This window comes from Pungitius pungitius, chromosome 11, assembly GCF_949316345.1.
Source record: "Pungitius pungitius chromosome 11, fPunPun2.1, whole genome shotgun sequence".
NCBI lineage: Eukaryota > Metazoa > Chordata > Actinopteri > Perciformes > Gasterosteidae > Pungitius > Pungitius pungitius.
The window spans coordinates 10,046,955-10,069,616 of NC_084910.1; the positions used below are offsets into that span (position 1 = coordinate 10,046,955).

Here is a 22,662-nt window from a genome sequence, read left to right on the forward strand (position 1 = left end):
CCTGCAGCGGGCTGAGAATGATTGCAACGGGAAGGTCCTGTAAATCAATTCAGTTTCATTAACAAAAATGAAAATAAAATGACTTATTGTGTAAGAGATTGTCTTCTCAACTCTGTATTTCTTTTATGAAATGTATAGTCATTACTGGAGTAATGTTATGTTCTAGTTACTACCATATATTAGGTTTAGTTTGAGTTGTCTTTGTTCTCCGATTGGTTTTGTAATCTTGTTTATTTCCATCAATGTAAAACATTCCTGTTTTAATGTTAATGGTAAAAAACAATGTTACTGTGGTTAATCTTTTGTTTTAATCAACACTCTAATTGTGTTTTGCACTCGGTACATATATATTTTCTTCTGCCGTTGTTCTACTGCTACAACAGTGCAATCTCCTAACCTTACTGCATCAACTCATCACACAATATCTCATTCGATTTTGTCTTAAAATCTGAATATATTACATAACCACCATCTCCTGCTTTCTACTCCTCAAAATGAAAGTCAAACATACCATGCCACAAGGTGTCACTGGAGTATTAGATTTTAATTTTAAAAATTCAAAAGTTTCCTTAGTGCTGATAATCTTGTGACTATAAAATAATGGATGGCTGACTGGCTGGAAAATGTCTCTTAATCTCCACACTAGGTAAGACTCATAGATTAATTAAAAAGCCAGTTGCAGAGGATTGCTCAATGTTCAAGGAATTGTAAGATTTTTAATTAGATCCAGATGTGACTATTTACAGTCAAACAGAAAAAACTCAGTCCGTACAATTCCACATTCAATTAAAAAGGAACTTAGTTCTAACAGAAAAGGGACTCTTTCATATTCCCATTCTTGTAGCATTTAATAATGAACTAATATTCTGTGCTTAAAAAAATAGCAACCTATAATACTTTTATATTTGAAATTTCTTTTCAAATGACAGGAAGACAAGATATATACAACATTAGTTAATCCTATATCAACCTGTACACAGCATAGAGAACTCTGTAAGCTACTGGCCAGACAACAATACAAGATAAAACACTTCTGCTTCTGTTTCAAAAGGTTGCAGCCAAAATGACTCCCTGTTGACCGTTTATACATTTTTAAACTTTTCTTTTTTATAAATCCCTGATCTACAAGCACACCAACTTACATTTCACTCCAAGTATAGACACTAGCAGCATGACCTTATTCAAAATGGTTACAGAATGCATTGCATGTTTGATCTTTAAAGGGAAGTACAAAAACTCATTTAAAAAAAGTATAAATGGAGAGATTATCCAGATCCATCGCAATGGAATCTGTGTTGGCTCATGCAGTGGATTGCAGAAATGAGTGATATGAAAATCAGTATCTTATAGTTCTTTAGGCATTGGGTATGTTGGCACACATAAAACCACCAACACGCCTCCTGACCTGCACCCCTTTTCTATATCTACATCGATGCTTAAATGGCCACCTCACATCACAACCATAAATACAGGCAAGCAAAAAAAGTTCAAATAAAAGCCGTCACTACTCATGTGATCAAAATTACAATATAAAATATCTTGTGCATTACAGAGTATTTTGTAATGGGATCTTTCCAGGTTTCCTTCTAAGATATAACAATAGCAGTCTGTACACAATTGATATAAAACACATAATATCCCAGAGATGTCCAGTCCTATAACAGAATATCCCAGTCTTCATCCTCCAGTCTGCTCTAGCTGCTGTCTGCTATCTATTATTACTGTGTGGAAGATTATAAGTCATCATATTATTACTATTATTGTATGTTATTACATTAACGGGATGAATTAGCTTTCCATATACAGTAAAGAAGAAAAAAGGCAACACAGAATGAGGCCGCATTGAAGGTCGTCACTAGATCCAAGACCCTGAGGGGTGCCACATCCAGCAGAGCGACAGGCGGCCCGATAGGTCCTCTGCCACTTCCCCACCACATCGGCATGTGGCTTCCCCTGTTGTCCGGGAGAAATACTGCATCTGGTCCTCACCACCTCATTTTAGTATAAGCAATGTAGTGGGAGGGCGATGGAGGGCAAGCGGGAGGCATTTTCACTTCCAGGCGTTCTCTGATAATCTGTACAGTACATTCGGGAAACGTAAAACTGCGATCCGTCCGCATGGGAAGCAGCTTCTGGCAACGCAGAGATTTTAAGTGCTTCATTATCCGTGAAGGAGTGTGGGCAGGGGTCTAAGGCCGATGAAACCTAAACAAAACATAGAGATGAGGCATGGACACACATTCACGGTCAGTTTAAAGTTAGAATCCTTAAGATTCAAATACAATCAAATCCTAGTCTTTTAGTCTGTAATAACTTGTCTTCAATATAGCAGTTTTCATTGTTTTCTACTCATTCTGGATTCACTTTGCCTTCACATCCTCAAGGGATTCACACGGCACATGCATATCATCCCCTTTATTATGAGTGTGGGTTCCCCGGAAACGGCAAGTATTTGTAAGTGTAAGTGTTAACGCTGTGAGTAATCCTTACTTGACTAAACATGAGAAAAAAGATATTTCCAGCATATTTCAGCTATGGATGAGTGAGAGCTTGACTGCTATTATTGGAACAAATATGACTGGCTGCTAATGAGTCATTGAAGTCAATAATTAAATTAATTCCTTATCAAAAAGCCATGACAATGCTTGTCTGTAAAAAGGTACACCTGTTGCTCTTCTGCTGCACCTCTGCACGCACGATATTTGATATCAAATTAAACAGTACATGCGGTTACCACGGCAACCAAGCGTCTCGCCAAATCAACCACAACTGAGATCTAAAGGATAAAATGCAGACCTGGTGTAGATTCTGCTCTCTTCGTGGACCTCCATTTCAGTGCTCTTGTAATCGTTGAGCTCCTTCCGGATGGCTGCCTATAGAAATCAACAGAAAAGAGAGAGAGACCCTTTAAGCTTAAACATCATCCACAAACTACTTATTATGTGAAACACAATCCGCAGCTGCAAGACTCATTGAGGCTTTCGAGCGCTTGCTCGACACGGCAAACTGAATGAGCACCTTGTCTGCAGGAGTCAGCTTTGTCCACGGCTTGTCTGCCCTCCGGTCGTAGTCTTGGGCGTCTGTGACCTCCACATATTCGTGGAACCGCAGGATCTTTCTTGCCTGTAGTTCAGCAACTGTGGGCCTTTGACTCAGCTGCAATAAACGTATGTCACTTTAATATCTAACCAATACAGGGGTTGGAACTTGGGTTTCGGCTGTGGATGTGTTGGCTCACCTTTCTGGTCAGCCTCCTCTTGATCTCTCTAACCTCAGCTTGTCTGTCGGCCTGATTTCTGGCTGAATAAAAGAGAGGGAAGGGAAAAAAACCACTAGCAGAGCTTTATTTAGATTCTGCATGAAAGCCAGACTTGACATGCACCAAAGATAGAGAAAAAGCAGTTTCTAAAATTAGGTAGTCAAATGTAGTCTGTGTTTTAAATGTGTTTCCATCTTAAATACTTGCTATCAGTTCATTTATAAACGAGTATTCCTTTAAACACTGAGCTTGCCTCGTTTAAATGTGTATTTTGGTAGACAAGAGTAATTTATGGACAAAATCTGCAATGCAATAAAAACAATGCTACCAAACAAGCCAAAGAGCAACCGACTCAAAACTAAACCACCTTATAAAAAAGGTGCAGTAATGCATAACAACGGAAAAAGGAAAGAAAGATTGGATACTAACGCTGAAGGATGTTTCTTTGCTCGAGCTCCTCAGCAGTTGGTCTCTGGCTAAGGCGCCTTAATTGGGGGGAAAAAAGAGAGTAGGAAACTATTTTTACACGGTTTCATCGCTTCGTCATTCAGGCAGTGAGAAGGACAAAGATCTAAGAAATGATCTTTGCATTTCGTTCGTAAACACACACGCACACTACTGTCAGTTGAAAGGATCCAAAGGATTCAAATTCTGCCCACTGGTGCGATGATGCCTGTCTTTACCTCGTGAGCGCAGTGCCGATCTGTGTGCGGATGGCCTCCCACTGCTCCCGGCTCTGCCAGGTGAGGCCGGTCTGTCCTGGAGGCTGGTTGTCTCTGCTGCTCCTCTCATGGATGAACCGGTCCCTGTCCGGGGCACAGGGACGGCTGCTCAGCTTTAGGGCCAAGGTGTCCTTTCTCTTCACCCTGCTGGCCAGGGCACCTGGATGGAAGCCAGGCAGAAATGTGGTCAGATATGAAGGATCCAGAAAAAAAGTGTGTTTTACAAAAGTTTTTAAAAAGTGTGTGTTTTTATATATATATATATATATATATAAAAATGTTATACACATGTTTATGAAATGCAGTTATGCTTACTAAGTGGGGGCTCATCCTCCTCCTCCGACTCTTCATCTTTATAAAGCACGGGACCGTCTGAGTCGCTGTCCTCCCCAGGCACTCCTCCTTCTTCATCGTCTTCCTCCTCGTCTTCCTCCTCACTACTATTTCCCCCCGGGATGACGGATACACTGGCATCTCCAACCAAGCATCTGCGACTCCGTGGCTCCAGCTCCGGCTGAGGAATCTCCCCATCGTACTCCTCATCTTCCTCGTCATCTTCCTCCTCCTCTGAGTAGTCATCTTCAGATCTAATGGAAAGTTAAATACATACTCATCATGGATCAAATAACGCATTCTTTTGTGAATTTAACTAGTTTTTTTGCACAAGACTGACGTTTCCCCAAAATTAAAATATATATTTTGTAATTATCACAGGAATATTTGCTCCAGGCAGCAAACAAAACCGGATCTCACAAAGGAAAAACCCTTGAATTTTATCTGCACCTGCCGGCTTTGTCATGAAACCTTGTGATTTGCATGACAAAAGTTCTCCCATTAGTTAATATGTATTCAGTGACTCACGGTTTTAATGGTTGGATGCTGACAGGAAGTGGGCGACCGCTTTGGTAGTCCGGAGGAGTTTCAAAAAGAAGCGTGTGTGCACGCTGTGAACCGTCTGGATGAGGCTGAGCCGGACCGGGACTCGACAGGGCTCGCTGGATCATGATGTGCAGCGGGACGGGGGCCGGACGCTGAGGAGACTCATTGGTCGGGCTCGGGGGGTCAAACAGCATTGGTATTGGTTGGGGCAGAGGGTGGGGGTAGGAGTGCTGATGGTGCAGGTGGTGGCTGTGTATGTGCTGGCGGGGAGGAGACGGCGGTGTGTGCGTCGGCAGGGGAGGGGAAGGAGGAGGGGGGGGCAGCTGAAAGCCCACGTGCAGGTTGCTGTGGTCGTCCAGAGAAAGTGGTGAGGGGTTGATGGGATGGCTCGAGTCCTCCGTGCAGCGCTTGGTAACCGGGGTGGTCCTCTTAGGAGGCATCGGAGGAGAAGGCTTGGCTGGAACAAGACTGGCTCCTCCGGCGGCTTGGTTGAAGTCGCCTGGAAAATAGAAAAATAATTTAAAAATCCAATAAATAGCTTTGGTCTGTGAGTGAGTCGCCCGGGAAGTGCTTTGCTTTTTCATCCAGTTTGTCGCTGACACACGAGTGCACATGCATCAGCTGTACATGTGCAACGCACCCAACATGACAGAATACGCATGAACAAATATAAATAGTGGGATTACATGTGCGACTGAGCACTACTGTGTGCATACAGTGTGTCGGATCACGTGACTGAGTGAACATGAATGCACGCACTGCCTCCACAAACCAGTGGGAGACACACAGCTGGCATGCTCTACACAGCCAGCTTAACTTGCTGGTAAACATTGTTCATGAGCATCTTTACAGTGCAAAAAGCGCCTTAAAAAAGCTACTGGCATGCACGTTAGTTTAAGTGCAAGAGAATGCTTCAAACTGTAGAACAGCCTTGAAGCCACACCAGTGTTAAGAGCCATGCTACTGAGACATAATAAGAGATCAGTGCAGTAGATCACACTGATCATCTCCCACTCAAAATTAAGTCACAGCCTTATGTTACAACTCTTTGGCCCCTCCATTCATATCCACCCATTCATCCATCCCAGTAAAATGCACTCGAGGCATTGCAGGCCACAACTGGGACCTGCCAAAGGCTTTCCCCATTCACATGCAAATTAAGAGAGTACAACAATAAAAACATTTTAACAACTGTTCATCTACACAAAACTTTCCTCTCATGTACACAAAGCCCCCAGCGCACTCATGATCAGCTCATTATGTGCATGCGGCCCTTATGTACCACCAAAAAAAGGGCACTGCGAGGGGAAGTATGTTGGCAGTGAGAAAGGAGGCGACATCATGAAGAACGCGGACTCTGAAGGAGACACCAACACCAGCGGCGTGGCCACGGAGATCCCAGAGCGCGTCCTTTTACCTGAGCGCAGGCCTCCGGCCCGCCGGCACAGGTAGACGGGCAGGGACAGGTAGACGTCATAGTCGCACTCTCGCTTCCAGCAGGACCAGTAGAGCGGAAGCTGAGCGTTCTCTCCCCCCTGCAGGGCTGAGACTAACAGGGAGGAGACGGAGGCCTTCAGCTGCAGTGTTTGATAAACGTAGATGCACGGCGGTACTCTGTGTGGTATTAAGGAGCGCTGTGGTTGCCCCAAACGTATATATATCAAAATATCTTGCCAAGAGTCACAAGAAAAGATTGAGGCCACACTCATTTGTGTCGGTTCAGTGTGGAGCCGCTAGCTAAGCCTGACCTAAACACTGCTAGCCAGGCTCCGTTCAGTGAGAAGCATTCAGTGGGATCATTTGAGTTTTCACTTCTCATTCACAGTTGACACAAAAAGGTTTAGTTGCAATATGTAACCTCGAAGGGGAAAACCAATGTAGCTTGAAGTGACGACAAATCTTTCCTCATTTGACTTGCTGCTTGTTATTTAAAGGAGCAATAAATGTGCAAAAAGGGAAAGAAAACTCTGCATATCTTAACATAATCTGCATATTGCAATCACAGAGACCTAAAATCACGACAACAAGTGCACACATTTTTAAAGCAGCCAAACTCATCAGGTTTACTGACAAGCGAAAGAAATCAATACAAGAAAACAGCGCTTCCCACAGCCCAAAGCCAATTGCCCCCATGAGACCAACCCCACAGCAAGCCAACAACAAGCACAGATACACTACGTCTGAGCAAGCAGCTCTGCAGAGCCACTGGGGTCCCTGTGATCTTCAGAGTGTAAAAGTAAGGGGTTAAAATTTGAAGCTAAAATAGTCCAGGCGTAATAAGTAATTAGCAGGGGAAAAGTTTCACAAGCGGTTTGGAAAACATCATTACAACAATTTGTGAGTGCAAGCTGTGTGTGTGTGTGTGTGTGTGTGTGTGTGTTCCAAGCTCTTTTGAGGACTTCTCTTTGCCAACATCTGTGCACTGACTCATAAACGTGTACATATTGTACTCACTAAGGGGAAACTTGCATGCTAATTGAGCAGAATACAAGTGTCCATAACGCACACTTGAGACTGCAAAGCAGGCGATACGTGATTCATGTCGCCTTTTAAGAAAAATTAAAAAAACCTGCATCTATAAAGTAGAACTTACCCAGCATGGGGGCATTGCCCCTGTTCACAGGCTTGGGTGGAGGCACAGGGGGCTGCTTGGTGCCGTGAGAGGTGGAGGTCGGGCCCGCACATGACGATTGCTGAGTGGATGCACCCGCAGAGGAGACGGAGCGAACGGGTTTGGGCGCCACAGCCGAGGGGCCGGAGGGAGAGCGGTACTGGTTTGTGTGGTGGTTGGACGGGGTGCGAGGTGGACCCTTGCTGCCCGGTTCAGGGGTGGACGTCATCAGCCATTTTGGCGGCATGACGGACTGTTTGGGTGGCAGAGGTTCGCGCAAGGTGTCCCGCAAGGCTTCTGCGTCGGGGACGAAATGGCTCTCTGACTCTACGAAAAACACAATATTATGGGGATTTAGCAAGATTAAGAAGCTTTAAAAACAGTACTCCACACCATTGATGATGAGAAATTTAAATAAAAAATCTTTGATACTCATTTTTAAAATGGGTGTACACAAACCTTTCTATGTGGCGTGTATTTTTCATCTTTACCATTATTCAATTAGCGACATCTCCTTATTAAAATACCTTTCTACATGGCTATAAATGTGTGAGTGCATGGACTGAGCAGGGAGCCACTCTCTGCGATAGCACTTGAGGATTGAATTATCTAGGGATCAGCAGTGAGGATAAACAGAGTGGGCGGCTGCAATTACTAAAGACCCACCTCCCACTGCCCACCCCGCAGCAGCCCCCCACGCTGCTGACACTGCTCCCACGCCGCTCCTCACAGCTGCAACTCTGCAGTTCAGGGTTATTTATTTACAGACGAGACCTTATCACCGGGATGTCAAACAACCAGAGAGGAAATAATACGGAGAGAAGGAATTGAAAAGAGGTAGAGAGAGAGAGAGAGAGAGAAAAAGAGGACAGAAAGTAGGAGATGCCATGAAGACAGACGACGAGTGGGAGAGGGAGATGAAAAGAAGCATCGGAGAGAGAAAGAAAAAAGGAAAATACAAAAGGAGAGACAGAGACCGAGAAGGTACAGATGAGGGAATGATGAAGAAAATGTCCGCTCATCTGTAAATGTGTCGACAGAAAGAGTTCTTGTTGCCTGTAGTGGTTCTGCATTACGTTTACTGTATTGGTTTTTGTCGTTAAAACCTGTCCCCCACATGTGGGTCATTCAGGTTTCCTCTCATCTCACAGACATACTTTTGCACATAGTGGTAAAAAATAAAAGTGAATCTAAAAAACAGAAGAAAACATGATTACTTCTCAAAATGTAATGTTTCAGTAAGAAAATCAATTAGCTGTGGGTCGTCACCAGTTATCACTCAACTGACAGTGTTAGTGATAAAGGAAAATAATGGGCATAGTGATCGTGTCACATTAATTAGGAGAAGAGAGGACAAGCTATTCCCTCATGCTCCCGAATAAGAAGCGTAGCTGGAGCAGGGCCTCTGGGAGCCGACAGGAGCCTGTCTATATCTGGGAGGACGGCACGAAAGCAGGAGAGTGACAGCAGGGGTCGGTAAAGGATAACGTGAAGACGGATGAGTCGCACACCATCCTGGGAACGCCATGACGACGGCGAAGATGAACTCTCTCCAGGGATCTTATGATTACTGCTTTTTCAAACTTGCTGACTGACCTCTGCGGGCCCTTCCCTCCTCAGCGGAGGCGTGCCGAGGGAGTGTGGGCTTCCAGTCCGCTTCGGCGGGTCGACTCCTCCTGCCATCCTCCGACGGTACCTTCTGCAGGCCGGGCCTCTTCTGCCCGTCCTCCGGGTGAAGTCGCCCCCCGCGTCTGCCGTCCTCCATCTGGCCCTGCCAGACCACGTTGGGCTTCCACTCGCCCTCCACGTGCGCCCGCGACCCCGCCCCTGCGCTTCTCCGCACGTCCTCGGGCGGCGGCCCCGTGCCCCTGGACCCCGGGGCAGCCCGCCGGTCTCCGTCGGAGGGAGAGCGACCCCTCGGGTCGTCCTGCTGGGCCAGCCAGGCTGGGCTAATCCTAAAGTCGGACTCTGAAGGGGGTTTGCCCTGATTGCACGGACTCCTGCCGCCACCGACGCCTCCCCCGCTCTCCCCGCCCCCGGAGCTCACGGGCAGGGTGTGGCCGTTCTTCACGTAGAGCTGCTTCTGCTTGTGGGTATCTGCATCTGAAAAAGTTACAAAAGCGCGTCTCTCATGAAAGCACTACCATTAAAAAAATATTTTACCGAGAAAACCAAAGAGCCAGAAACACTAAATATTTCTTTTAAATGTTTCATAATGCCAGTATCTTGATATTGAAGAATATTTTGGGATTTTAATGTTCCCTCACTCTAGAATCTAAATGTAAAACCACAAATGTGATGAAACACCAAGATATCTGCCTCTGGCTTCTCAGATCAGATTTCTCTGATTTACTTCAATGAAATACCTACACTACTTTTTTATCCTTTGGGTCCTTGATCTACTCATTTCACGTTGATTTCCTGACGTTCAACCTTTTGAATAAGTAGCAGATTAATCTACAATGAAAGTAATATTTAGTTGCAGCCGCTTCCACAGTGAAACAAAGAAGGGACCCTGAGTCCTTGTTTGTTGTGCGATGAAGGAGCAGCTGTGGGTTTAATAAATGGGCAGCGGGGCCCGCATTACGCCTGCACACACCCCCTTCTAAGCTATTTTGCCGCAGGGCCCAATTTGTTCCACTTTTCCTCCGCTCTGGAGAGTGTTGGTGGAGAGCTTAAAAATATATTACACAATTTTTTAAAACAGCAAGGTAAAGTAAATTAGCTTTAAAAAAAACTACATGTCAGACACCTGCTGGTTAGGGGGGGGCAGTATTGCTGCCATTACGTACTGATGACACACAGCACTGTCCCTTGGGGGTGTCAAATATAGAAGTATCACAGTGGCCCTCTTACCGTTGTCCGGGACCTCCTTCAGGACCCCCTGCTCTATAAGCTCCTGCCGCGTTCGCCTCGTCGACATCTTTCTCTCCAGTTCTGCCGTCGATAAAGAGAAGTGACGTTAGACAGTAAATGTTTTTCAATGAAACGGTCACATTTAGATTGAATTAAATGATGCCAGTTTAGAGCTCCTTGTAGGTGCACTGAAAACATTCAGGCAGGAACCAAAGCACTGATGATAGCTGGATGCAGCTGATATGAACACTAGGAGACAGGAGACAATGAGTTCACACCACGAACCTTCTGAAGTCTCCTTGAACCTGTCGCTGCTTTTCTTCTTCCGCCACTTCCACGGCTTGAAGATCTTGCCAATGGTGGAGAACTTGCCCTTGCGCTTCGGGGGAGGGGTGCTGTCCCCCGTGCTGCCCCCCTCTCCCACCATGGTGCTGTGGTGCTGCTCAGCTTCATCATCTAACACAAAGCCAGAGGATTCCATATAAATCAGACTGTTTCAAACACATTTTGCAAAAACCGAACACAGGAGCGTGGAAAATAAAGAGTCTCCTTCCATCAGCAGACTGAGCTCATCTGCCGTTTTTGTAAAGTGGGCCGTGCTCATAATGGCTGATATCATCTTTAGCTGTTACTTCCTGGGGACTGGGAGTGCTTTGGCAGGGTGATGCTGAGAGCCTGTGGACTCCTCCACACATCCACAGTTACCACGAGAGGTCTGACGCTGGCTCTAAGCCAGCACTTCTCACTGTCAAGTGCTCACATTCCTTGGCTGGATGGCGACAAGGGCCTTATCAGCCGTGTGCCCCTCGCTGCCTTTGCAGAGAGGCTCAAACATGGAAGCAGCTATTCGGTAGCAGAACACGGCCGTGGGCATGACCGCGCGCAGGCCGCAATCAAGAAGTGAAAGCCTTTCAAAGGACACGGATTGTTACGAGATGTCGTTAAGGCCCAAATGACTCGATTAAATGGCATTCTGCAGTCACGATTGAATATAGTTGAGCGACTGACAGGCCAACTGACAAGGCGCTGAGCTCAGAGAGTTTGCAACATCAGTTCTCCCAAGGCTGCAGCTGCTGAACTCAGCAGACATAATATTTACCAGTGGAGAGAGAAATGGGGTCCGAATTTAAAACATCCAGTCCCGTGCACACACAGGATGTCCCTGCAACAATAGGGTGTGTCGTACACATACAATACCTGCAGTGCAGGATACATAGCAGTTCAATCAGCAAATTAGGGAAATAATAATAAAAACGTCAATCCTGGGGGGAAACGGACTCTTGGTTTGACCCCCCCCCCCCCCCACACACACACAGCAGGGAGGTCACAGTTTGCAGCCCGCGGGACATTTTTAGCATGACGGAGGGCTGCCGATGCAGGAGTCAAACCAGAGTCTTTAACCCGCTACTGCACACGGAGGTACGATGTGAACCCAACGCTTACAAAGTGCTTAAAAGCTCGACCGTCGGCACAGCGTCCTGAACAGTTGAAATCGTAACAGTGAAGATTGAAGCCCTACTGCTGCTGCTACTGCTGTTGTTGTCGTCGTTGTCGCGTCCTGAAAAGTAAAAACACGCACTGGTCTACCTGGGAGAGGGTTGTTAGGCGTCCAGCTCCCGTGGCGGCTGGCTTTGAAACAGCATGCCATTGGGAAACAGGAAGCATACAAATATCCTGTCCTGCGTGTATCCCAACAGGCCGCCGCAGAGAGACGTCTGGAACTACAGCGACGTGGCCTCGGCTGCGAGGGACATGTCCGTCCCCACCATGGAAATCCTGCTTATCTTGGCGAGGTAGGAAGCTAAGGATTCAGACCAGCTACCATAACATCCAGACTTAGCATTGCTTAAGGCAGCTAGTGATCCAGAGCCGAGGGTTCCTCGCACAGCCGACTGTCAGAAGGAGCCTCTGAACATGGCGGTGAAGCAGCGGGCATCTATTCGCAACAGGCGACTTGCCACTTCCTCCAGGCTTTGCTCGATAGCCGCCACTGCCCGATTATAGATCGCGTCGACCCACCGACACAGAAGAAAAGCACAGTACATCCAACGCAGTTATCACATTCGAGAGAGCTGTGGATCCACACAAGACTATTCCTCACAGACACTATTCCAACATGTCATAGTTTCAGCTCGAGTGGGAAAAGGCCTTGTGGGTGGTGGCACCACAACTCTCACTCTCTCCTCCCACAATCATCCATGCTTTATTAATGTACATCACTAATTAAGCTTCTTTCCGGGAGTTTTTTGTGCTTTCTCGCCTAGCAGGTCTCCGTGGATCATAGTTTCGTGCGGACCCCGGTTCTGACTCCTGGCTCATGGCTCTGCTGACACCTGCTGCTGCCATCATCATTACTTTAAATATGATTCATATTACTGTCATCAAAAACCAACATCTTTCTGCTCTCCCTCCCCACAGAAGCCTCTGTGGATGGTGGTTCGATCTGATGGAGGTTGTCCCTGCAGTGGTCCTGCCGTACACCTCTTCTGCTACTTGCAATTACTTGTATCATTTCAGTTAGAGAAATTGAATGTATTGTACATCTTTTACATTGTTGATTCTGTACACATGACATCCATTGCAGTCTGTCCATCCCGGGAGAGGGATCCCTCCTCTGACGTTCTCCCTAAGGTTTCTTCCCTTTTTTCCCCATTGAAGGGTTTTTTCATATTTTGGGGAGTTTTTCCTGTGCCGATGTGAGGGTTTCGGGACAGAGGATGTTGCATGTGTACAGACTGTAAAGCCCTCTGAGGCAAATTTGTAATTTGCGATTTTGGGCTATACAAAATAAAATGAATTGAATTGAATTGAACTGTGTGTGACTGTGGGAGTGGGAGTAAAGGGGGAAAAAAAAGAAGAAAGAGAGAAAAAGTACCGGAGCTTTGGAGGAGGGGGGGAAGCCTGGAAACACAGGGAGGAAACAGCCCTCCACCCTGATTCTGTAAGCGAGAACAAAGACAACCTCTTCCCCTCAAACTTCACACAGCCGGCTACATGAAAGGTGCAACGCATTGGAACCCATTCCTATTCTGACCCTGAAACATCTTCACAATATAAAAACCCTATTTCCATTCAGAACAAGTACCAAAACTGAATTTTAAGTCCTCATGCTCTGTAAACAGGAGCTGTGTCAAGATAAGGAACCAGTCAGGAAACGTGGGGGGGTGCGTGCATGTGTGCGCATGTGTGTGTTTGTGCGTGTTCTGCTGATGTTCCCTCATCTTGAGGCCACACCTACCACTCTCTCAAGCATCTCCACCCAAAGGCCAGATTTCCCTCTGACCTCATGATCCCATGAGTCATGGCGGGCCTGGTCAGGTGGGCACCGGCCTTCGGGCCGATCCGCAGCCCAAAGCTTCTTGATCGCTTGCATAAGACACCGCCTTCCATGTTTGGGAAATACATCCAACCTCATAACACTCGCCAGGTCAGATTATGAATTAGAATCTATTTAACGGTCAGCACACAAAGAGGTTAAGAAACACAGAGTTTTCTTTTTGTGGGAGCATTTGAGCTCTAAAATCATGTGCAACCCAATAGTACCGTAACAGTAGCCAAATGAATACCATCAGGGCCTGTTGTTTAATGTTCTGTCCGACATACTCACTACTTTCTACCTGTTAAACGCAAGGTCAACATCTAGGATTAAAGACGACTTCCATCTGTAGGTCTTACACAAAAAGTACATCGAATTATTCCAAAACCATTAAAAAAGAATTCTACAATACTGTTTCTAATAATCCCGCAGATAAAAATGTTCAATGTCCAAATTGACAGAGGAAACAAGGTTCTTGTGTGCTGTAGCATGAGGAAATGAGTACACACGAGTGTGTAGAAACACAGCTGAGATTCATCCACATGATCCCAGTGATTTAACATTCCTTGTGGTGGTGGAAGTGAAGGAGGGGGCTGAGAGAAAGGAGACTGTGCAAACTTCATTATACAAACTCCCACCCGAATCTCCCCTCAATGCTTTAATTCATAAAAAAAACTCATTTCATGCGGCGTCTTTTGCGGTTGAGGAATGCAGAGCAGCGCAGAATACACACCGAATGAGTTCAGGAACTCACCGCCATTGTTGTGTTGTTGTGGGTCCTGAGCTGGGGTCTCCACACGAAGGCTCTGTCCCATGATCTAGCCCCTAAAGGGGCCTCTACCTGTCCTGCACCCAGAAATGTGCACACTACACTGGACCGCTGCACCTGCCTTCCTCCTCCTTCCTCAACAAAAGGTCCCCTAGTTCTACCTCAGCTTTTCTCTTTCTCCTCGCCGTGTTTCCCTCGTCTATCCGTCCTCTACGCCTTTCAGCTCGGTCCTCCCCTCGTTCCCTCCCTCCTGCAATCTCCTTAAGACCTTCCCTCCCTCCAGGAGTTGGACTCCCTCTCCCCTTTGCTCACTGACCCTCCCTCCTTGGCTCGCAGCACAGGTCTTCACTGAGAGATGCCTACCATTCCTGGGAGAGACATGCTATGTTTTCAATTCAACGCGTGAGCTGCGATATGTGGTACCATATGTGCATCCAATAATGCACGTCCAATGCAACGTACGCTGAGGGGTGCGGCGGGTCACCGGAGAACATGGACTTTTAACACTGTGATCCAGAAACACAAAGCTAGACTCAAAAGCCACAGACTCACACATAGGTGTCAGTATTTTCTGGCCCTGTTAGCGCTGCAATGACAATGGAAGCAGGAGCTATAACAGTTCCTGTATAAGCCACTCCTACATGACTTATGCATCTAACCTGACAAGCAAAGTTCAAGCTAAAGGAACCAGAACCATTCAATGCCCTCAATAAGGGGTCAAAGAAATAGAGACATAACTGTTTAGCAGCTGTGTAAAGGTCATCTGTCTATAAAATAAACAATATCAGCTAAATTGTGAAGTAAAGTTCAAGTCAATCTGACTGTTGCTGCTGCTGTTGCTATGCCAGCATGAATTGCACGCTAATATTAAGCCGAGAATGGTGTTTTTTTTTCGAACTGCAAGAGGGATTTTATAATGCCGCTCACCCTTCTTAATGCCCCCAGACACCATTTTAAGTACATTGCCAACTCTCTTATCACAATTTGAACAGTCTTGGAGGCTTAGCATGACTTTGAAACATGTTTGGCAAGGAGAGCTGTCCTGTTTGGGGCTAGAAGAGAAAGAGAGAGAGAGAGAGAGAGAGAGAGAGTGAGAGGGAGAGAGGGGGGAAAGAAAAGAGACATCTTTCTCTAAACTAGAAGAGAGGAAGGAGTGCAGACTGGACCCCTGAATTAGAGCTTTGATTCCTTTTGAGGTTTCTGTGTCTTCAGAAAACCTCGTCCGACAGCCCTCAGAGGAATTCAGCGCATTGAGCTGTGTCATTATGCCTGGATAGATCAGAGTTTTCTGAGCGTTTGGCTGCGTCTCCGGCTGTTTCTAAAGATGGAGAGCTCGTGTGTTCGACAGCCTTCCTTTTCTCTCCCGGTGCCCCAAATACAGACTCCACACCGGGCCGGCTTCCAGAGAGAGCTGAGCCAATCCGCATGAGCCCAGAACCTGTTGGCCTGACCTGGATAACAGACTGGGCCAGGCTACTTCAGTAGGCACACAGACTGAAGCTGGTACACACATACATGCACATACACATCCAAATTCAGGAGAGCATAGCACCTACAGAGGGTGCTTTGCAGTTATGGATCTCTGCCGCGAGTCTCATTCACGATAGACCATGAATATTTAAAACGTTTTAAAGATATGTTTTTATTCTAAGAACATGGAATAAAACCAATAAGGACAGTGGAGGGAACAGAACGTTAGTATGTTGTTCAACTACTGGAGGACAGGAGTTAGATCCCTCTCTTGTGTATGAAGGATGAATGTGGAGCTATCAGCAGCAGCCAACCTGTCATAACTTAAAAACCATATCACCCCAAAATGTCTAACTGATGCTTTATTGGAGACTCATCACTAAACACACACATGTAGATACTTACAGGTCTTAAGTGCTTATAATTGTGTTCTAGTATGAAGAGGCCAATGGAAGTGACGAGCTTGAGAAGCTGTTTGGCCCGAGCAGCTTGTGGCACAGACAGACCCCATCATCACCAGTGGAGAATACGAGTGGAGTTACAGCCCCCCCCCCCCCACCCAACAGCATTAACCAACCCCACTGAGCCACTGGGTACTCACCACGGTTTTCCATTACAGAGTTTGAGGCACAGCAATCAACGGCTCCTGAAAAACAACAGTTGAATCATCAAATCAACAGTTTGAGATGTGAGCGGAGACCGAATGGCAAAAATAGTTGAACCAATGTAGTCGCAGGAGTAATTCAGTTTCCAAAACAAGCCATTATTATTATTTTCAGCATGGAAGTATCTAAAGTAAATATCTCAAACTGACCATATTTAAAATCAAACCACGTGTTGACTTTTATTTAACTGAAATAAATCATACGTTTCTAAATTTGCGCCAATATTTTAGCTTAAAAATGACTTGTGTATCATTTAAAGTGCATTTTTGTGAACATATAAAAGCAGAAGACATACATTATGCAAAGTCATGGGTGGGACGGGGTGGTTGAGGTCCTCAGCAGCAGTAGGTCAGTATTTGTTCAGGTCTCCAGCATGTTTAAGATGGCAGCTCCAGCCATCGTAACCCCTCTGATAAAAGAAAAAAAAGGGGGGAAAGGGTTTTAAAAAACTGCACTTTTACTAACAGTGACAGTATCACTACAAATAAGACCAACATAAGTGAACCAGACCTGAGATCTTTGTTGATCTCATTTACCCTTAACATTAGATGTGATTGATGGTGCACAATGAATCGTGAAAAAGGTCTAAAGCTTCAACCTGATAAAACAAAGCACTGGGGGAAGGCACGAAGCCCAAAAAAAAAAAAACGCCCCTAAAAAAACACACACACACACACACACACACAATATAAAGCTGCGGAGTAAAAACAAATGTTAGAACGGACAGTTTAGTAAAACTTGGAAATGATGTTAGAGTCAAACCCTGAAGGGGAAGCGTGTGGATCCATATCTGTTTGGGCACAATGACGGGGGGGGTTAAAGTCCCGCAGGAGAGCGGCTCCCTGGCATTCACTCTAGCCTTTGGGTCCAACTGGGTCTCGTTCAAACTAATCAGGGGTGAAAAGTCAAAAAGCTCTCATCCAAACACTTCCGTAATGTAATTAAACACTTTAGTTGGCCGAGTGCATCACTTCACAACCACTAAGTATCACCTTTTAAGGATCTGAAGTGGGCATTTCATGCGAAAAAAGTTTTTGTTGCCACAGCTACATTTACTGACTGAGCTGACAAAGCAAATCCATAACAACTAATGTTTTCTGTACAATACAAATACAAAAGAAATACAAAGACAAAAGGCAAAAGGCAAAAGGCCAGAGCAGACTTATGACTGATGACCCATCTCACGCTAAATTATTCTACAACTTTTTTGATATGGTAATTATAATAGTTTCTGTCTTTTTTTAAGTACACAAACAAAACGTTTTTAAGTTATTTTAAGGCATCACCTTGGGTTCTGAGGAATTTTCCTGTGCATTTCACACTTTTTACAGGAACTTTATAGAAATGGTTGAACATTTAAACAAAACAAAAAAAGAAAATCATGAAACTAAAATAATTACCAGATGCAGCCGAAGACTTTGCAATAAAAACAAAGCCACTTCTTTTTTGAAAAAAATAAGCATGGACATTTGCTTTGCCTGAGAAAAAACATGGTTATAACCATCCACAAAACTCCTTCAGTTCCGCTCAACTCTGTGATGGCGTGGCCCTGGACAAGAGGGTTCATGTCATGGAGAATCAGCGGTTTGCCATGTCGTAAAGTGGCATCTGCCCGAGGCACCTGTCTGACTGCGCAGCATTGTGACGGACGGACAGGCGTGTGTACCTGTACAAATATTTACTGCCTGATGAAATGCTTCCCTGTTCCTCTTCCAGATTCATTTACCGGAAGGGTCAAAGGTCAACTTCCCCATCAAAAGAAGAAGCCTGCGTAACGGCATTTGGACGACAAACTGGGCAATAATCCTGCCTAAAAACATGTTTGATGCTTGACGCCCGAGACAAATCTGCCTGCTGGACAAAAAAAGGAACGTCTTATCTTCTAAAGGAGAGTTAAGTACTGTAGATTTCATTGTGCAGTCGGGTAAACAGAACGGAGAACCCTAAACACCACCGAGAGGCAGATGTCCTCGTGGTCGGTAAATGAATTGTTTAAAAAATAAATAATAATAATTGGTGAAAAAAAAACAAAAAAAACATCATTGGTGTCTGAAAGCCGGAGAAGATTTGAAGCAACGAACTGCAAGATGTTCCACCATTTCAGCCCCAACCTGATATGTTACGCATGCGTAGCACTGACTTTCTGCATGTAAAGTGGAGTTCACAAGAAAAATAAATGACTCGCTGGGAGTGATTCCACAAGCACATACTGCCCTGTTTGGCCTGCCGACAGTCTCAGACTGTGCCCATGAAAACGGGATGTTTAAAACCTACTTCCCTTCCCAGCTGTTAACCCTCTCCCGGGCTCTCTGCCGGTCAGCACCGATCAGTATGAAAGTGACGAGTCACTTCACAGTGTTGAGAGAACAAATTAAGGAAGACGTGACACATGCAACTTAATGGATGACAGAAACAACATTAAATTACATTAAAGCTTATAACGTTACCTCCCCGCCTCGTCCATCACTACTCATCCTATAATGCTGTCTGCACCTCTAAAGAATCAGGATTGACTACTTGGTTTGAAAAATCTTATATAACCCACATACCTTTCAACGAGGGACAATTTGGGGATTTGGTTTTTTTACGAGCCACCGTTCGGGTTTGTGAGAGCAGCCGCTGAGAACCGCCTGGATGTCCCGACCGTGTAATCTTCTGTGGAGCGCACACACCCTCACCGGTGCACTCTAGTAGCGCTGATTCAATTACGACGGGAGCGGAAGCGGCAGCAGCTGGCTGCGTTATGCCATCTGCAAATAGCAATGCGCGCGCCTCTCTCTGAAGGGTTTGGGGCACAAGAGCCACCAAGTCAGTGGAGGGAGGGGGAAATCATTTCATCCAAACATAAGACTTTTGTTTAAGAAATAAAATAAAAAAGGTGAAGTCACAAGTGACACTGAGATGGTGCATAACTGATTTAACGGCAGCAGGTCCTGAGGTCGGGTGAACCGAGCCAAAGCGTCCTTACGGGCCCGGCCCGAGAGGGGGATCAATGATAGATGGGTAGGAGAGAGAAAAGCCGAGTCAGACCTGCAGTCTCTCTGTGCCGGACCTTTCTGCAGTGGGTTTTCAGCACCTCTCTCCAAAAAAAATGGATGGACGAGGGTGTCTGTTCCCAATCCGGGGCCCGGTGAGCGTCATCGCCCAGCCTGCCCCAGAAAAGCGTCATCCACCACCACGGGGACCGGTGGCCCACTTCTCTTTTTCAAACAAAGCGCCTAAAATGCTGGCTCACCTTTGCTTAACTTTTCTTTGCTGCTACGTTACGACTTAGCATCGCGCAGAGCGATGTGTGTTCACTACACTGAAGCTAATGGATCGTACACAGCCAGCATTCAGCTGGCCCATGCGGGTTCTCACTTTACACTCAATCTCCCCGTGAAGGCGAACAGATATTCAGCTCTTGACTGAGAGCTTTGGAGGAATCGGAGGTGCAGATCAGTCTCATCTTTGGTCGAACTAAATCAATCAGGCCCAGCTGACAGCTTAACCATCGCTGGTTGCTTCTTAATGGTCCATTAAAGGGGGGGAAGGGAGGAGGGGGGGTCCAATGGGAAGTGGAAGTAGCCACAATACAAGCCGTGAGGCAGCATTTTTTTTCTGGGAAGAGAAAATGTACTTCAGGGCCTGTTACGCAGATGGTAAGATGCATGTAGCCGCATGGAGGAAGAGACGCAGGTTCAAGAGGGACAGGGGGCCCCCGGACAGTTTACGATCATAACATATTAATGCAGACACTCATTGGAATGAATACAATTGAAGAACACTGCAAACAACACACACATACACACACACTTATATCTAAGTTTCTCTGGAAAGTGTGTCAGACAAGGAGTGACTTAAACATGAATATATATATATATATATATATATATATATATATATATTACATTTTTATTTCCAGTGTACCTATTTATTTTTATTTTTACATTTTTATTTCCAGTGTACCTCATTCATCCCAATAACCCAGCTTCTCCGTGAAGGACGACCGGGCGAGAAGTAACGCGTCTTCCATCTTTAGCCCGCACAAACCGCCCTAATTAGCTTTTAAATGGAGCGCTGATGTATAATTGCATCGGCGAGATTTACACCTCCTCTATAACGTTACTTGAGCGCTTCCCTTCCCCGAGGCGAGGCGTGAAGTTACCTGCGAGGTTCGCCTCCGGTCCGCCGCGCGAAAAGCATCCGACGAAACGGTCGTCTCTCCAGCGCCGCAGCAGAAAACGAAGCCGTGCGTGGAGGCTTCCCTGCGTGGAACCTGCTGCTCTCCCTCTGCGCGAGCGGCTCTTCAACCAGTGGACTCGAGATGCGGATGAGTGACTGAGTGGAGCGTAAAAAATAAGAAATAAAAAAAAGACACACGCCTAAGCGAGCAGTGTAACATCCGGCCTGGCGCTTCAAAATAAAAGTCTCGCAGCGAATTTAGCCAGGTTTATGTACATAACACATATAGTGTAGTTACATATAATAGACAGAAGACAAATATAGGTGGATTTACTGCTATTGATATTTTAATCACTATTTTTTTAACAAACATGCAGATAGCACTTGAAGTAGTCAATTCAGTCAACATTTTAAACGTGCTAATTATGAGCCTATTTTGAAGCACTTCTATCTTTATGTTTCTATCTTTAAAAGTAAATTGCAATCTGGGGCCAGCGAAATAAAGCTGCAACTTTGATTTGAAAAGTGAGCGCTTCTCCGATTCTACCAGCATCCCCTCTCTGATGGCTGCCGAGCAGACGAAATCACACACGCGACGGAGAGCATTCCCAAGAGGCCCGCACACGTCGTTTACACAACATTACAAGGCTTAAAGACAAAAAACCCGGCATACAAACCTTTTACGGTGCATCCAACGGACGGAGTCGGCGAACAGCAAACATCGACGGACACCATCTACATCCCGGAGACCACACGCATCCTTTGTTGTGCATGGACGCCTGTGCGGAGATCAGTGGGAAATGCAGTTTCAGTGGAAACGGTGAAGACAAATCAACAGAACAAAAACCTTGAACCTATGGCGACCACAATGCGCAGGGAAAGCAAGATATTTGCGAGCTACCCTGCAAAACGTCAATCTTACTCGTCATGCCGGCTTGTTTTGTGTCGGCCAAGTTGGATCGCAACTTAGGCTTTTTTTGTCTGCGGAGAAATCTTCCCTCCAAGTCAGTGGTGTTATTTGCTTCCCCCGCGACTTCAAAAAAAATCAAGCACTTCTCTCCCGACTCACCCTGCATCACTCGCTCCTTTGAAATCAGTTACAGGCGATTTAAAAATAGCAGCCCGGTGATTTCCTCACCTCACACTTTCCCCCTCTTCCAGCGCCGGGTCCAAAACACTTTACGCACCAGCCGGAAAGCATCTTGAGATGGGCATCTCGGTACCGGTAGTCCTCGGTGGAAGCTGTAGCTCCATTGTGAGCGTCGGGAACACGGCTCCTCTCCTTGTTGGGAAGACTCCAGTACCCACCAGGCATTGCATTGATCTGGGGTGGGAAGGGTGGGGGTCCGTGGTGGAGGAGCAGCCCGTTATATTCAACACAATCATCACTCATCCCGTCCCTTTAGGATTTAAAAAAAAGAAATAACTCCCACATTTAAGCTTGGAATAGTGTCTGCTTCCACTACCTCAATTTTAATCCACTTCACAGTATTATCTATACTTTGATCAAATGAGAAAAACAGCGCAACTACAGTTTATAAACTGATTGACAGCTTCTTTTGATCTCGGTGTAGACAGAATCCACATCCACATGAAAGAAAATAAATATATTTTTAATGTATTATAAATTATTATCATAATGAACCCTACAGCTAGACTAAACAAAGGATCAAAGTATTACATTTAAATTTTGGAGTTTTTCTTCATGTCCTACACATTTCAGAGAGACTTGGTTCACTTAAAGCTTGTGACAAAATGTTCAAAATAAGATCAACGGAAAAATAATCACACGTAAAGATAAGATGCTTTTATTTAGTGAATGTTTAACAGCTGCAATATTAATGATAACATTAAACAACAATAGCAACACCTAATATCACCTAAAATATGTTTTCCATTAAAAGTATTCAATTCAATTCATTTAATTTTGTATAGCCCAAAATCGCAAATT

At 45.5% G+C, this 22,662-nt stretch overlaps 1 protein-coding gene across 6 annotated transcripts; it reads right to left on the minus strand.

Moving 5' to 3' along the window:
• Positions 1 to 525: 525 nt before the first annotated feature.
• Positions 526 to 21,970, minus strand: phactr4b (phosphatase and actin regulator 4b). 6 transcript variants are annotated; one of them, XM_037454323.2, is made up of 18 exons: positions 21,850 to 21,970; positions 21,389 to 21,490; positions 20,695 to 20,867; positions 16,843 to 16,956; positions 16,484 to 16,528; positions 10,613 to 10,783; positions 10,328 to 10,408; positions 9,068 to 9,574; positions 7,454 to 7,798; positions 6,278 to 6,409; positions 4,843 to 5,359; positions 4,297 to 4,568; positions 3,943 to 4,141; positions 3,689 to 3,744; positions 3,239 to 3,300; positions 3,019 to 3,156; positions 2,797 to 2,873; positions 526 to 2,205 (listed from the first exon to the last, which is right to left on the minus strand). In XM_037454323.2, the coding sequence occupies exons 5-18, from the start codon at positions 16,494 to 16,496 to the stop codon at positions 2,190 to 2,192; spliced, it is 2,586 nt and encodes an 861-aa protein (XP_037310220.1). In that variant the 5' UTR covers positions 16,497 to 16,528; positions 16,843 to 16,956; positions 20,695 to 20,867; positions 21,389 to 21,490; positions 21,850 to 21,970; the 3' UTR covers positions 526 to 2,189. The 6 variants fall into 6 exon arrangements, with proteins under 6 accessions (XP_037310220.1, XP_037310219.1, XP_037310221.1 ...); XM_037454322.2 differs by having other exon boundaries at positions 21,781 to 21,960; XM_037454324.2 differs by lacking the exon at positions 21,850 to 21,970 and adding an exon at positions 21,634 to 21,728.
• Between the last annotated feature and the right edge of the window lie 692 nt (positions 21,971 to 22,662).

Coding starts and splice junctions, on each gene's coding strand:
- phactr4b (XM_037454321.2), bottom strand. CDS start 14,458: ATGGGACAGAGCCTTCGTGTGGAGACCCCAGCTCAGGACCCACAACAA. Junction 7,799..9,067: donor GGAGGGAAGGGCCCGCAGAG/GTCAGTCAGCAA, acceptor TGTTTTTCGTAG/AGTCAGAGAGCCATTTCGTC. Junction 6,410..7,453: donor GGGCAATGCCCCCATGCTGG/GTAAGTTCTACT, acceptor CCTCCCTGTTAG/TCTCAGCCCTGCAGGGGGGA.